At 37.3% G+C, this 15,591-nt stretch overlaps 1 protein-coding gene across 3 annotated transcripts in view; it reads right to left on the bottom strand.

Moving 5' to 3' along the window:
- LOC138106413 (neurabin-1-like) overlaps positions 1–15,591 on the bottom strand; it is a 135,137-nt gene that overhangs the window by 55,106 nt on the left and 64,440 nt on the right. For all 3 annotated transcript variants that reach the window (XM_069006983.1, XM_069006982.1, XM_069006984.1), the window contains exons 3-5: positions 8,121–8,253; positions 7,507–7,627; positions 1,993–2,097 (exon numbers count right to left, since the gene is read on the bottom strand). In XM_069006983.1, coding sequence (XP_068863084.1) covers positions 1,993–2,097; positions 7,507–7,627; positions 8,121–8,253 — 359 coding nt within the window. The remainder of the gene's footprint in view (positions 1–1,992; positions 2,098–7,506; positions 7,628–8,120; positions 8,254–15,591) is intronic.

The raw sequence follows: 15,591 nt of genomic DNA, 5'->3' as shown, positions 1-15,591 counted from the left end.
AAATTCTACCCATTTCTTTCCTCTAATTAAAATACACCTTAGTAAGACACTGCTAACCACATGGTATGCTCTTTATGTATGCATTATTAATATTTTACTATTATTTTATATTGTAACTCATATAGTATTTAAAATTTATTATTAACTGAGGTTTTTTGGGGTTTTTTTGGTCTAGTTTTGACACTAACACACTGGGTCATTTTTTCCATGAAAACTCAGTATCTTAATCTCACAAGGAAAAATGTAGAAACTCAAATATCTCTGATAAATGTTACCTGTCAGAAGCCAATGATCCCAGTGCACAGGATACTCAGTGCACTTGACAATGTGAGCTCAACAACAATGAAGAAGTACTTTTTTCAGTCCCCCATTTTGTGACAAGGGTCTAGATCGCAACCAGTCTCACTGTAATTTATTTCCTCAGAGAAGACTGTGGGAGTTCTGCATGAAAATTGTTTTATGTTTCTTCCTTCCTCCATTACTATCCCATGGAAGCAAGTATTCTATTCTATAACTTACGCAGTAATAATTACACAGACTAAGCTGATTATAAATGTACACAATACATGTGTTTTATGTGACTGCTTTCTTTTTTCCTCTTTCCTTTTGAACTAGAACATCAAACACAAAATATACATAACATTTGCTTTGTGTACACAGGAACACATTATTCTCTGTCATAAGGATTTTATGTTTGAAGGTCCTAACTGCAGAAAACTTAATAAAATATATACTCATTTTCATAGCTAAGTCAGTAGGAACACTCACAGCATGTGTGAGTCTTTGCAGAAATAGTAATAGTGTAACTTCAACTGTAAATGTTACACAAAAACATACTCACCCATAATTACACTAGTTTCTAATAATTTTTTTTTCCTAAATAACCTCTTTCAAATAAAAGATTGATCAACCACCCCCAAGACTCTTTTGCAGAATTCACATCCCAGCATTATTCCTCATTGTTATGCAGGATTAGCTATGGAATTACAGTGGAAGTGTGCCTGCCAGCATATAACACCACCATCTGAGAGGGTCTGCATATATTACCACCTATAGTTTAGTCATGGTTCAAAAGAAGTCAGCTCTGGACTCATTAATTAAAGAATTCAGTTGTATTCCCTGGAGAAGATTTTGGAAGAGAACCAAAAGGTGACTACAGAATGGCTGCAGCTTTTAAAATATGACAAAGATATTTTTGGATTTATTTTGTAGAGTTGAATCTTTACTGAAATTAACAAGCTGTTGAAAAACTCCATGACTGAACAGGGTTTTAAATGGCAAACCAGTTCATTTCTAGGGAAACAATGTTCTTATTAATGACATTTTACAGCTTTGCACTTATATTAGTCCAGAAGTTTACCTGCAGTATATGTTAGATTTTATAGTCTGTTCATTATCTTATGGATTTTTACAGGGACACCTTTCAATTAACCACAGTATAGGAGCAGAGGGAAACACACAGATGGTGCTGGGAGCTCAATTAATTTATGCTGGGATGTTATTTTCCTCACTTTGGTAGCTGTTACCACTATGGCATCCAATACTCTCCTCTCCTCTGTGTTGAGGCGGCATCTGAGGCACCAGAGTGCCCATCTCTTCCTGCTCCAACCCTGGAGCACAAACGTGGCCAGTGTCCCCACAGGAGGAGCAGGGAGGTGAGCAGTGGCAGCAGTTTCCATCTGACCAACACCCATGACCTTCATCATTCCAACTAATACAAACACCTTGAAGCCCATGCACATCTAGACTTGTGATCAAGAGCATAGTCATCATCTATCTGAAATTTTGGCTTGGCTTGGTGGTCATATGTTAAAAATCTAAGCCAAAACAAAACTGTAATACTATATTTGATCCCTCTCTAGGGATCAAAGGAGAGAAGACACAGAGAGGTCCAAACCCCCTGATTCTTCCTGGGTACACTGAAAGCCCTGTGAAGGAAGCCAGGTAATCTTAAGTATTAAATTACAATTTTTTTCCTTCTAAAATACTCACCTGACTTTCTCTTTGGTGTTTCTAAGAACAGTTGCAGCAAAATTTTGTGTAACACCAACGAGACTGATGCCATCAACTTCCACAATTTGGTCATTCACTTGGATCCTTTCAGGGGAAAAACACAAATGCAAAAATAATTGTATGAATTCTTGTGAATTTTCAGAAAAACTTAGCATAGAGAGATCTTTCTAGTGTGATTTTAAACAAAAGCTCAGTCATAAAAGGATTGAGGTAAATATGAAAAAGAAATCATTCCTTGCAAACAGACATCTCATAAATACAGCTTCAAAGTTACCGTAACATTTAATATCATCAATTAATTATCAAGTCCCTTTCCTTGTATAGAAATAGAGCAACACAAACTCTTGAATTTGTCATCTGAATTAAATTAAATGAGATACTTGAACAGCTCTTTTATCATTCTTTCCTAAGCCAATCTTGAAAAACATCATAAGACACAGCTCTGGCATTTCATGCTAATGGAAAAAAAAATGTAGTATTTAACTAAAACAACCTGCTCATCTGTGGAGAGAAGAACTTATGTATCAGACCCAGCTGTGACATAATCTCTTAAAATATTTCATCCAACTTGTTCCAAAAAGATGAATTCCCAGTGTAAGTGTGATCTTGATGCACACCATCATAAGACCTTGGACTGTTTTAATGAGGACTCTCTTTTTGAAACCAAACACTTATTTACTGCTAATATACTTTTTAATGCAGAAAAACTTAAGACAGAATGAAAGTCATGCTGCTTTTATCTAAAGCAAGTGCTGCTACAAAATCCCTAGAGCAGGCACTGGACTCATCTGGATTACAAATCCCTGGAAGATGACTGCTATACTACTCTTTAGAAACGCACGATCTCTAAGAGTTTCAAAATAAAGCCCAAACAAACACATCCAGAACTATAAAAGGGAAGAATTTTCAAGTACTTATATGAATTCTATTGATCCAAACTACAGTTTACAAAGCAACCAAGAAATAGGTATGAAAAAATCCTAATTAAATACCTAAATTAATGTATTTAACATCTTAGGATATATTAGTGATAAGACTAATTTTCAAAGAACAACAGAGGCTTCAACAGAATGCTGAAGTATTATGACATGGAGCACTAATTTCTCTGCCAAGTCTGAGGAAATGCTTTGCAGTGTTACATGTGTTCAAGCAGTATCTTCTGTTCTTTGGATTCCAGTGATGAGTAAGAAATACAGTATTTACTCTTTGGCAGCCTCACACCACAGAATGCCACTGTGTTCTAGGCAGGATCTCCCTTGAAAAAGGAAGCCTATAAACTCCTATATTGAAAATCATACCAGGCATTTTAATCTCAGAATTTTACTTCAGTTTTCACTGAAATATTTAAGAAATACAGCAATCACACTAATATTTAATTTTGATTTTTTTTTTATTTTAGCAAACACAGAGTGCAGTTAGATGGCCACAGGAGTACCCAGAAAAGAACTTTTAAGAAGTTGGTGCCCACTGAGTGGGAAACTGTCACCCTCTTGGCTGAAAATAGTGGAAGAACAGATTCCTTTGAGATGACAACTTACCTACAACACTGTACCTCACTATGCAGTGGACTAGCAGTGTTCAGTGTTCAGATACACAGGTTCAGTATTTCAGGTGATGAAACATCATCTTAGAGAACTGTTGCCTGCCATTTCGTAAGCGGCTCTGTATTGATTCAGTCTAATTCTATTTGTCCTTCAGGCATATTTTGTATCTCCTTACTTCTTGGTTGTATAGCTCCTAAATTAACTTCCAACTACTATTTTTATAGCCAGTGTTCTCCAAAACTCCTTTATTTCTATATATACATACATTTTAATTATATATAAATATACGTGCATATCAACATACAAAGAGCAGCCTTCCCGTTAGAGCCCACTCCAACAGGAGCTCCAGGCCTCCTCTGTCTCTCAAATCTCGTTTCAAACACAAATGAAAAATTAGGCTCAGGTTGCCAAAGCCTGAATTATAGACATTTTACTGCTTTTATAATTAATAAAATTGGTAATTCTTCTGATAATTATTTTCTAATGCTCAGGACTTTAAACTCTGCCTGCAGATTACAGTGAAGTAGAAACTACAGAAGCAAACCAACTAAAGCTGAAAAAATTATTTGCACAGTTGCTCTGTATGATGAACTGAAAAATTTAATTTGTGCAGAGAAAACTTCTAGAGTTCAAGTTAGGAACTATGTAATGTTTCAAAACTACTGCTCCCAATGTTATCAGAGTACTTTAAAAAGTGAATGACTCATCACCACAAAAATTTGAAAGAAGCAGCTATGGATTCATTGATCCAGGAAAAGATTTTATTTTTCATATTCAGTCTAATGGCTGATTTCCTATTTTTCACACTATTAATAACCTCTCCTAATACTTACCAACATGCTTGCCTTTGGATCCATCTTGAAGCACCCTCATTGGTTAAGTACTGGCACACAAAACCTTTAAATATGACAACTAAATGCTACCTGTTTGTCTGCAGCAACATGAATCAAGCCAGTGGTGTTAAATCACTGAGAAGCCCCTTTGTACAGATTTTGTATTTCAATGGGAGACAAGTACTTTATATCATAATTTCATGGGTCTTTCAATAAAATATAGAAGCTATCCTACAGATACTGTAAGGTTTTAAATTGTAGCTTCAGAAGAACCTGGTTGAAGATTGCTATGCAATTATTCAGAATATCTGATGCAACTGTTGAAATAGTTTTATTTTCTGGAAGGAGATTTTGCTTTGCTATCAGTATTAATGATTAACTAGGCTTTTCATAAAGATGAAGTTAACAGGACCCTTTACAGTTGATGCACTTTATTGTGCAGAACTATCTGGTCCTGACTGAGAGGATTATATATCCCTTTCCCAAGTGAATGATCAGTCAGGCTCTCAAAGAGAAAATCAGAGTCCTATTTCTCAGCTGACTGAACATTCTGCCAGTTGAAAACCAGCACAAATATTAGAATGGTCAAAGAATGATATTATTTTTTCTCAGCTGACAAGCTCCTTTCAGATGCCATCTAGGGAAATGAAAGAAGAGACTTGTGATGGAACATTAACTTCTGTAGCCCACTCAAACATGTGAATAATGAGAGGAAAAGAAATTACAGATCTTAACAGAGCAGCAGTGAGTGACGGATTTTCAACCAGAGAATTTCACAAATAATACCAGTCGTGAGCTTAATGCCTTCTGGCTGAGGTCAAGCATACCCTTCAGAAAAACACTCACTTAAATTCAAAGTAATGGATAAAGTCATGACATCTTGAGGTGTCAGCTTCTTCATTTGCCTTCATAATTTTTAAGCCTATGATAAATCAGTACTTGGCCTTCAACTTGATATCTTATTGCCAAGATCTGTAAAGATACCTCCAAGCCCAATCTAGAAGACAATATACTTCAGTAGCAATGTTACTAAACTTTGTGACCCCCTGCCTTCTACAGTCTTCTGTTTAAATTTTTGGGGGGTTTCCACAGCAGAACAACTTTTTGCCTCGTTGAAAAGTTAGAGGTGTTCATCAACAAGGAACATGTTACTGCAATATATTTTTTAGAAGATAGCATCAACATCTTAAGAGTTTTTTCCTATTCTTATTGATAAACAATATTTTCATATTGTTTCTAATGCAACAACACATTAATGGTTAAAATCAGAAAATGAGGATGCATATAAGTTGATTTAATTGCTTAAGTATCAGAGAAGTAATATTTTATTGGCATGAAAATTTACATAGTTATGCACTAGGACAAAACGACAAATTGTATGGGTTGGAAGATATTTAAGAATACTTTTCATTATTAAATGATTACATAGTAAAGTATTTTTCTATCTCCTAACGAGAAGAGGTTGGCTTGGTTGTGGCAGGTATTGTACAATACACAGATTGGCAGGTATTGTATAATACACAGATAACTGTGCCCCATATGATAGGAAATATTTTATGTTCAAAAGGAGTTATTTAGCCTGCACATACCAAATAAGCAATTCTAGAAGCAAGCAGGTTTTATACGAGCATTTTACAAGACTACACACACCAATCCACTTCTTTAGTGGGCAAGATTTATGGTATGAAGAGCTTCCTACTTCAATTAATTAATGTACTTTCAGTGCTGTAGGTGTGAAAACTGAACTCTGGAACAGAAGACTATCCAAAGTAAGAAATATAAAGTAACAATCTGTGCTAGTAAACTTGAAGGGAGTGTATTTAGTAAAAGTTCAAACATTCAGGTACACTAATTATTTCCCTAATCACAGAATCATCAAGGTTGGAAAAGATCTTCAAGATCATCTGGTTCAGCCATCAGTGTTGCAGCTCAATCACTCCTAAACCACATCCCAAGTGCCATATCCAGATGCCTCTTCAACACTTCCAGAGACAGTGACTCCATCACCTTTCTGGGCAACTTAATTCCCATGCCTTTCACTCTTTCAGTGAAAAAAAAGTTCTAATATTTAATCTGAACCTCACCTGACACAATTTAAGGCAATTTCCTCTCATCCTTTCACTTGAGACATGTCAGAAGAGACTGACCCCCACCCAGCTACAACTTCCTTTCAGGTGATTGTTGAGAGTGATAAGGTCTCCCCTCAGCCGCCTCTTCTCCAGGTTAAACACCCCCAGCTCCCTCAGCCACACCTTGTAAGACTTGTGCTCCAGACTCTTCACTAGCTTTTTTTCCCTTCTCTGGACACACTTCAGCACTTCATTGTCTTTCTTGTAGTGAAAGGCCCAGAACTGGACACAGCACTTGAGGTGTGGCCTCACCAGTGCCGAGTACAGTCAGGGGACAATCACTGCCCTGGTCCTGCTGGACACACTAGTGCTGGTACAGACCAGGATGCCTTTGGCTTTCCTGACTACCTGGGCACACACTGGCTGATATCCAGCTGCCTGTCAACAAGCACCCCAAGTCCTTTTCTGCTGAGCAGCTCTCAAGCTGCTCCTCCCCCAGCCTGTAGCGCTGCCTGGGGTTGCTGTGACCCAAGCGCAGGACCCGGCACTTTGCCTTACAGAACCTCATGCAGTTTTCCTCAGCCCATCAATCCAGCCCATCAAGATCTCTTCGTAAGGACATCAAATGTAGAGAGATCAAATAATCAAATGTTGAACAGAATTCTTTTTCTTAAGTATTGCCTATCCAAAGCTAGCTTGAAGCCAATAGAACAGGTGGGAACTCAACACCTTTAGAATCTAAACTGCCTTCAGAAGTGACACAGAGTTTGGAATCGCCCGCTTTGCTCAGGCTAAAGCATCTGGGTTCTCAGCAGTCACAAACACATATCTTTGGCAAATTTGTTCTTCTTAAGCAGTGTAAACTCATGGTACCAATTTAGTGTCTTCTCATAACCACATCAGGTACTTGGATCTTACAAATGGAGTCTCCAAACTTTACAGCTTGGATTACCATGACATACATTAAGCAAACAACTATTTCCTATGAAAATCATAATTTATAGTAACTATTGCTGAGAAAATTTCCAAATACAAAGTCTAGTTTACCTGCCATCTCTTTCTGCTGTCCCACCCTCTGTTACTGTTTTGACAAATATTCCCAGTTTTTCGAGGCCTGCATCGGCTCCAACTCCCATTCCAATAATGCTTATGCCAAGTCCATCTTCATCTGTGAAAAAGGCAAGAGAAAGCAGAAACTTATTACATTTGATCTGTACAGTTATTTGGTCGGTAAACATTTATACTTTGGTTCCTCTTGGCTTTCTGTGTCAATAATGCTAATATTATTTTGCTTCCGTTTAAAAAACCTACGTGACTGCCATTTTAATTACACACAAAAAATATCATCTGCAGCCTTATGAGGAGCTTAGAACAACAGTCAAGATTTTTACTCCTCCAGTGAAGAATGAATATATCACAACAAACACTGTGTGAAATCATGTTAATGGAGTGTCACAAAACAATTCTCTTAAGAAGGTAAAAACTGCCTGTCTCTGGGATGCTTCTTTAATTCCTCACTGAACAATTCCTGAAATCCAAAAAGCCAAGGTGACCACAACAGATTCATGGAAATTCAAGATAGGCTCTCTAGGCATGTGCAGACTTCCTTGAACTTGTAGGTCAGTGTCCCAGGAAGTGGAAATGGCAGACAGACACCATACCTTTTTCTAGTTCAACTGGGAAGAGCTCCAGCTTTTCCACACGCTTCTCAAGTTCATATTCAGCTGATGCAGCCACTGGGTCAACTTCATCATTTCTCCTGTCATAGTCTTCATTAGAATATGTATTGAAAACCTGTGGAAATAGATCACAAATCATTCAGCTACCTACTCCAAAAAGACTTCCAAATCATTAAATTACGTACTGCTTTAGTCCTGTGATATTGCAAAGTTTGAAAAGGCTTTTAAAAAACAAATTTCTCCTGCTCATTTGAACTACAGGTTTTTTAATTTGTGCTTTTTCATTCAAGGAAGTGCAACTATGGTTGCAAAAGTCAACTGAGTGTAAGTTTTTATCGTTTTTGATTATAAATTCAAAAGGTGATCTTTAATGTATGTGTTGGTCTATGTATAAAAATATTAAAAATACTTAACTCATTAAAAATGCACTATTAAGAAACAACAGAGTCAAATACACTGAAATTATAACCTGTATAGTGTTTGTGTATTAGTCTTTAGGCCTTATGAAGTTCCGGTTCGCATTCATCCAAAGCTCGACCAGAAGATTACTAATCTACATTTACATCACCTATGGATATCATTAGAGATTATGTTCCATATGATGTATTAACTTTTTTAGAACTGCAATATATACAGCCATGGGTATTTTTTTAAACTAACCAGGTTTACAGGTTTATTCTATCTTCAAAGCCGTAATTTAACAGTGACTGGATTAATCTGATTATATTATTTATGCTACTTACTATCATAATTTCAGCATGGCCTTTAATCAGTGATTATTCAGACCTTCAGAAACATTAGTCAGGAAAAGCTATTTTCATATTTTAGAGATCAGAGTTTGCCAACCTGATTCATTTAACTGCCTGCACTTGGCAGTAAGGAAAGAATATGTGTTATTATCAGTGGCAACAATTTTACTGAGCTTCAGTCCCATGGATATATCATATTCATCACTTCAAATAAAGGAAAACAATTTTCCACATTTTCTTTTCCTCTTTTACAGACAACCTACAGAAGAGACCATTGCGTAGCCATGTTTTCCTTTATCACTGTTCCTCTTAAAACATAAAACACTGCACCCTGCTATGTAGCTATACAAATATTCTGAAGGTCTTCAGAAGCCTGCTCTTTTACAGCCCTGCTTGGAGGCTCTGTCACGATGTCCCTGGATGGAGTACACATGCCAGCTGGCTGCCCAGTCCAGTGACAGGAGCTGGGTCATTGCCACCTGAGGTTTCACCTGCCTGAAAAGCTGTTCATTTCTTTTAAATAGTAAATATATTAAAGTTGAAATACAAAAATACTTCTAAATATTATTGTAAGTTTATTAACCAAAAAGCCCTCTCAGCTTTATACAAAGCAGTGGTTTAAACAGAAAAGACAGTAGTCACTCAGTGGGAATTTTAACTCTTGTATTTCACATCAATGTGAAACAATTATTTTCTTCTTCCAAGAAGACTGAGATGATAAATGTTTTACAAGAATTCACAAACCTATCTCACATCGATTTTTAGTCATTATGATGCAAGAAAAAGGCTGCTTTAACTATATTTTGCTCCTAGAAAGCCTACATAAATACATGCAAAGCCTAAGTAAAATAAGCCACAAACTGCTGTCCAATGCCGCTGAACTTTTTATGCTGCTGTAGTATCTCTAAGATTGGAGAAAAAAAACACTGATGCAGAAACAAGTAATAAGGAGAGATGCAATTCGAGGCCACCATTTCTAGGCTGACCAAAGAAAAGACAAAACCAGCTGGAAAAGCCATGAAACAGCAGTGAAAAAGTGGTACAACCTCCCTAGCAGCTTCCTTTCTCTGTGGTTTGCTGTCAAAGGCAGCATTTTTTACCCACTCTGCTCACTAAGGGTTCCATGTTCAAGCCCAACCTCCTTCATGCTGCCATCAACCAAAATAAGGCTCAATCATTAGACTGAGACCCAACTAAAACATTACTGAGCTAAGGTTTGACTGCAAACCTTTAGCTTTGAAATGCAGCAGTCATGCAAGCAAGTACGGGTTATAAACAACAGCTGTGAATTTAGCTTGAATCATCACATTTATTAACATGATCAGAGAGATCCACACCCCAAATGTGAACGGAGATGAATTGCATCAAGGTAAAGGGAGATACTACTTGCTGCAGACAAAGAACAGCTGAGAGAGAGGTATAGGGGAAAATTATGTCATAAAATGAGTATATTTATTTCTGGATTTCTTTTCATCATGTTAATTGGCACCATTCTTTTCCTTGTGTTCAATGACTGGCATGAGATTATTGTGGAAGCAGTTTTAGATTTGTTGCAAAACAACTGGATATGCTTCAGGATAATTTTCTTTGAAAGCATCAAATCATATACTGAATTCAGTTTGGGATGATCTTTCTTGAATCAGACTAGACAGAAGAGATAGCTTCTGTACTCACTGTTTTGGAATATTTTGATGATCCCACTAAAAGGGAACTAAATATACTGTTGGTAATGAAAAGTTATCATTATGTCTCCAAATACATCACACCACTCTTACCTAGTACCTCACCCAAGCATTCACTCTGAGACTGTAGATCACTGATTGTATAAATCTCTATGTTCCCTACCTGGCATCAATTCACTGTCTTTTGTACACTGGTCATATAATTTTGCCACTTCCTTCAACAAGGCAGTTGTCTTCCCCTGACTAGGGGAAGAAGAAGAAGGATATTCTTGTATGTCATTTATCTCATTTAGTACGATCACTTTTCATGGTTGACTGATTCCGTTAAATGAATCTCTGGGTGTTAAACTGAAGAACAGTAAATTTGTGCTTGGAAATTTTCTATCTTTGTGAAACAGTCTATCCACCAGAGTAATGAAGTGCTTGCTCAGTACAGTCATGAGAACTGTCACTCAAGATTTTACTGCGCTAAAAATAAGACAAACATTTATAACTTCTTCCTCAAAGTATGGTTAACGTGATTTAAGTAGAACTATTTCACCACGTCTGTTGCTGTTGTGCTTCCCAGGGTGTGCGTGGGATTTCAGACTCATGGGAATTCTCCCATTCCCTGTCATTTGACAGATCTGGTTGTACTGCCACTCTGGCCAAGTACCCACTACAGTAAAGTCACAATCACAGAATATGCTGAGCTGGAAGGGACGCACAATGATCACCGAGTCCAACTCTGGGCCCTGTACAGGACCATCCCCAACAGTCACATCATAAGCAAGCTCTTTTACATGAAAATACAGTATAATATCTTAACCTCTTATTTTACCACTACAAGTATTTAGAAAAAAAAAATAAGTTTCCATAGAATCCACTTGTGACATTTTCTAGGATTTACAACAGCACTCATGGAAACAAAAAGCCAACAGTGGTGACATGTTGAAAGAAACCCTGAAGAACTGCTTTTAACAGAATGTACTTCTGTGTTCTCTAAAGTGACAGAAAAAGGGGTCATCAATGATTCACCCGGCACCAATATAGTAACAAACTGTAATACCAAAGAAGCGGGTATAACTGTTAGGCACCCTGGGTGGCATCCCCAGGGAAATCATACATATGCACACACGGCCATTTGCTTCTCTTTGGTAAAGCACAAGCCAGAGAAGACATGTCACTAACTATAAAAATATGTTGCTGACTAATGCAGAAAAAAACCCTACATTTTTGCTTTAGTACTTCACCTTTAGGAGTAAGATCAGAAGGATGAAAACTGATTATTCTTGAAAAAAGGCAAAGTTGCATAAGTTTAGGGCATTTTTCCATAACTCTTAACTACCAATAATTTATAGAATTTAGCTAACAGTAACCAGTAGGTAGTAACATGGGTTTTTTTATTTTTTTAAGCAAGTCACAATGGAGATAACTCTAAAGAATCACACGGGTTATCCTTCTCATGGGCTAACCAGCTTGGTGCCATATAAACCACAATATTAGTGTTGCATACAATAAACTGTGCAACATAAAAATCGTCTTATCTGATGTAAGGCTGAGAGAATTGGGGTAGTTCAGCCTGCAAAAGGGAAGGCTTAGGGGTGACCTAACTGTGGCCTCCAACACCTGAAGGTAGCCTATGAGAAAGATGGAGAGAGACAATTTAAAAGAGCATGTAGTGACATGGGGGACAAGGGGAAAGAGATTCAAACTGAAAGGGAACAGATTTAGAGTATCTATTATGAAGCACTGAGGATAACCTCTCTGGCTGTGCTGAAGAAGCTAAATGAGGAAAAGAAATCACAATTTGACCATTACCTTCTGCTTTAAAATCATTTTACAGCATAGCTCCCGGGAAGAGAGGAAGCTCTGGCAATATCTGAAATGGGTGACTATTTTTTTAAAGAGTTTTTTCTCTGTGAAGTGGTTGCTTTGTCAGTCAAAGGCAGTGAGTCAGTGAGGAGGCTTCCTCCAGTTTTCCTGGCTTCATGCTCCCCTAAAGCCTGCGTGGGCATCAGCCGTCACTAAGGCTTCAGCACAGAAGCATCCAGGAGACAAATCTTCCCAAGAAGCAATTGCAGGAATGAAACACAGATAGGAATCAGACATCAGCAATATTGAAAGAAATGGAATGTCTAACATCCAATCCATGCCCGGCGTTTCCCCTCAAAAAGCTCCGTAGGAGAAATATCTGGTTTAAGTGTCCTGAAACTCTGACAAAGAGACCTGCACAGCAGATTCATGCTTCTAAAATCCAAAAGTATCTGGGGCCAAGACTTCTCTACTCCACAGAGACCTCTTCAGACATATGACAAGCCAGGAGCAGCTTCAGCAACACACAAACTGTTCAATTTGTTGAGGTGAACTGGAAAATATTATCTCTATGTACTCTTGTTGAACTGGCACGAGTTATCAAGTTTTCTACCTGTTGGAATATCATGAAGACCATTTCTAGTAGAAAACCACAGTGTCACTGTCCTGCAGCAGTGCCAACACATGCTCTACAGCATGTCCTCCTAAACCCAAACCATGCCAAGCGGCATTTCCTGGTGGGACACAAGCATTAAAATGCATGGGCTAACCACGTGCATTCATTAGGCCTGTGACATGAGGGTGCGTTTGCTTCATGGTGTAAGTAGTTAAAGATTCCTCTGACAGGCTTCTTTCACTGAAATTTTATACACTGCAGTTTTGGGCCAAAACACAGGACCAAAATTGCCTAGGTGGTACTATACATGGATCATCTCCCCTGTTCCTGCTACTTGGCTCACTTTCTGTGTGAAATTTTTAAAACACCTGTTTTCATTAAGTAGTTTCCTTGAATCAGTGAAAATTATTCTTTATATCCATTTTTTATTTATTCTGTGTGTACTTGTTTTATTGCTGATGTACTAGTTTTATTACAATTTACATTGTTAATTGTCTTCGTAGCAGAAAAATACAAAATCACTGTTGCTGTAAATGAGATGTGTGCCCCACGTGAAAACTACATGCTGTTATTCTTAGTTAAAACAGGTCAGAGTAATTATCAAGTAAAAGTAAGCCCTGTTACTGAAGAGCAAAACCACAGCTCACATGGAATTTGCAACTTGTACATCTATTAGTGTAGCTGTGTGTTTCAGTAAGCGAGTAAAACAGCAAGATGCACTGAAACCTGGAGTTGACAAAGATATACGAACAGACTTATCTGAATATTCCTGGGTTTTTTTTAAATATGGTAACGAGTTACAATTCCATGAGGTTCTCCCTTTCTTCTGAATTTTTTTTTTGTCATAAGCATTAATAAAAATGGGAAATTGCAATACTGTCCTGTTTTATATTAATGGTACAGGCTAAACAATTTTCACTGAATTCTCTTTGATGAGTTTTGCAGACCTGGGTCTAAATCTCTGATAGTGGGTTGGTTTTTCTAATGCAGCAGCTTGGATGCAACAGTGTAATGGGAGGTACAAATGACTAGTGAGGTAGCTTCCCTGAGTCCTGCTGATCATGTAAGAATCCCAAGGAGACTTTTTAAGTGTTGTCTACTTCACAGGTACACTTCATATATAAGTCATCCCTTTGCCTGACCTTGCCTTTTTTTTTAACTCTACTTTGCATTACTGTAAATTACTGACTTAAATGCACTTTGCAACTGCTACTGTCTACTTTTGATCAGTTATCTACTATTCAGATAGAGAGAACAAAAACCATGAAGAAAAAAAGCTTTGTGTTTTCCAGTACAGTAGCTTGACAATTGCAGGGAAAAGAGCCAAAAGACAAGCTCCACCATCCTGCATTCCCATAAAGTTCAGGGTTCCTCAGAAAGTCCCTCCTGCCAGACTTTCACTGATCCTGGAGAGATCAGAGATGTGGGTACAGCAATTTAACACCTTACTATTTACAGCAGTGCAGTTCCGACCTGCAAACCTCAATGTCTTTAGCTGACTCTTCCTGCTTCAGGGAAAAGGAAAAACATTTGCCTACACCTTGACAGTGTCTCTGTCCAGCAGAAAAAAGAAGCAGTTGCAACAAGAGCACTCCAACAGCCATGCTCTGCAAAAAAAAAAAAAAAAAAAAAAGAACAAGAATATTTAACAAGAATATGAATTTCCAATATGACAGCAGATACATCTTATCACTCTTTTGGCAATTCCTTCTATTGCCAAGGTAACAAACTAGCATGCTAAAGAATTCATTGTATCTTTGAGCCTTGAAATAAGCATGCAAAGGAGAATGTTTGAAGTGAGCTGAGTTTGACAAACTAATTATAATACAGTACAGGCTCAAATCTGGACTCTGGTGTCCAAACAAATTTAAACAGATAGGAGAGCACAAAGCAAAGTTCCACTCTCCATCCCTAGACATTTATTCCTGAATCTGCAGCAGTATTTCTTCCAGATCCTTGCACTGCTGCCAATCTACATCCTAACTGATGGTGCTATTTTTCTTCTGCCTTTAAGTGTGACACATGAACTAGCCAAGAGTAAATGCTGCTTCTGGTACCAATTAGTACAGACTGCCATACAGTAACAAAGTCACCATGAATCAATAAATCAGTGTTTCTTCTCCCAGCAATCTCACTCTCCCTCAGCCTGAAAGTCAAAAGCTCTAAATGCAGAGTAAAAATGCCACAAATGTTCTCACAGGCAAAGACTTGAAACAAAATATTGACTATGCATAAAACATTCTATTTAAAATAAATCTCAGCAGGGATAAATTGTGTAACCTGCATATTCACTAAAAATTACTCTACAAAAAGATTTCATAAGCAATTCCTTTTATTCATTTACAGATGCTACAATTGTTAAGAAAATAATTCAAAGGAAAAGAAGGACACAAAAAAGTAATCACAGGCATTAATTTAGAGTATTCGCTGAGTAAACAATATAGAGATAATTCATCCAACCTGAGTTTTGCTGTGAAATAGCAATATTTTATAAACTGAACAGAAATCAATACAATTATCTTACGAACATTTATCTATAAAAAATTCTTTTAAATGTACTATAAATAGCACACATTGCTATCTATCTCTCTACTTAAAGCAGAAAAGAAAGC

This window comes from Aphelocoma coerulescens, chromosome 2 (genome assembly GCF_041296385.1).
Source record: "Aphelocoma coerulescens isolate FSJ_1873_10779 chromosome 2, UR_Acoe_1.0, whole genome shotgun sequence".
Taxonomy (NCBI): Eukaryota; Metazoa; Chordata; class Aves; order Passeriformes; family Corvidae; genus Aphelocoma; species Aphelocoma coerulescens.
This window is presented reverse-complemented; position numbering and strand designations above follow the sequence as displayed.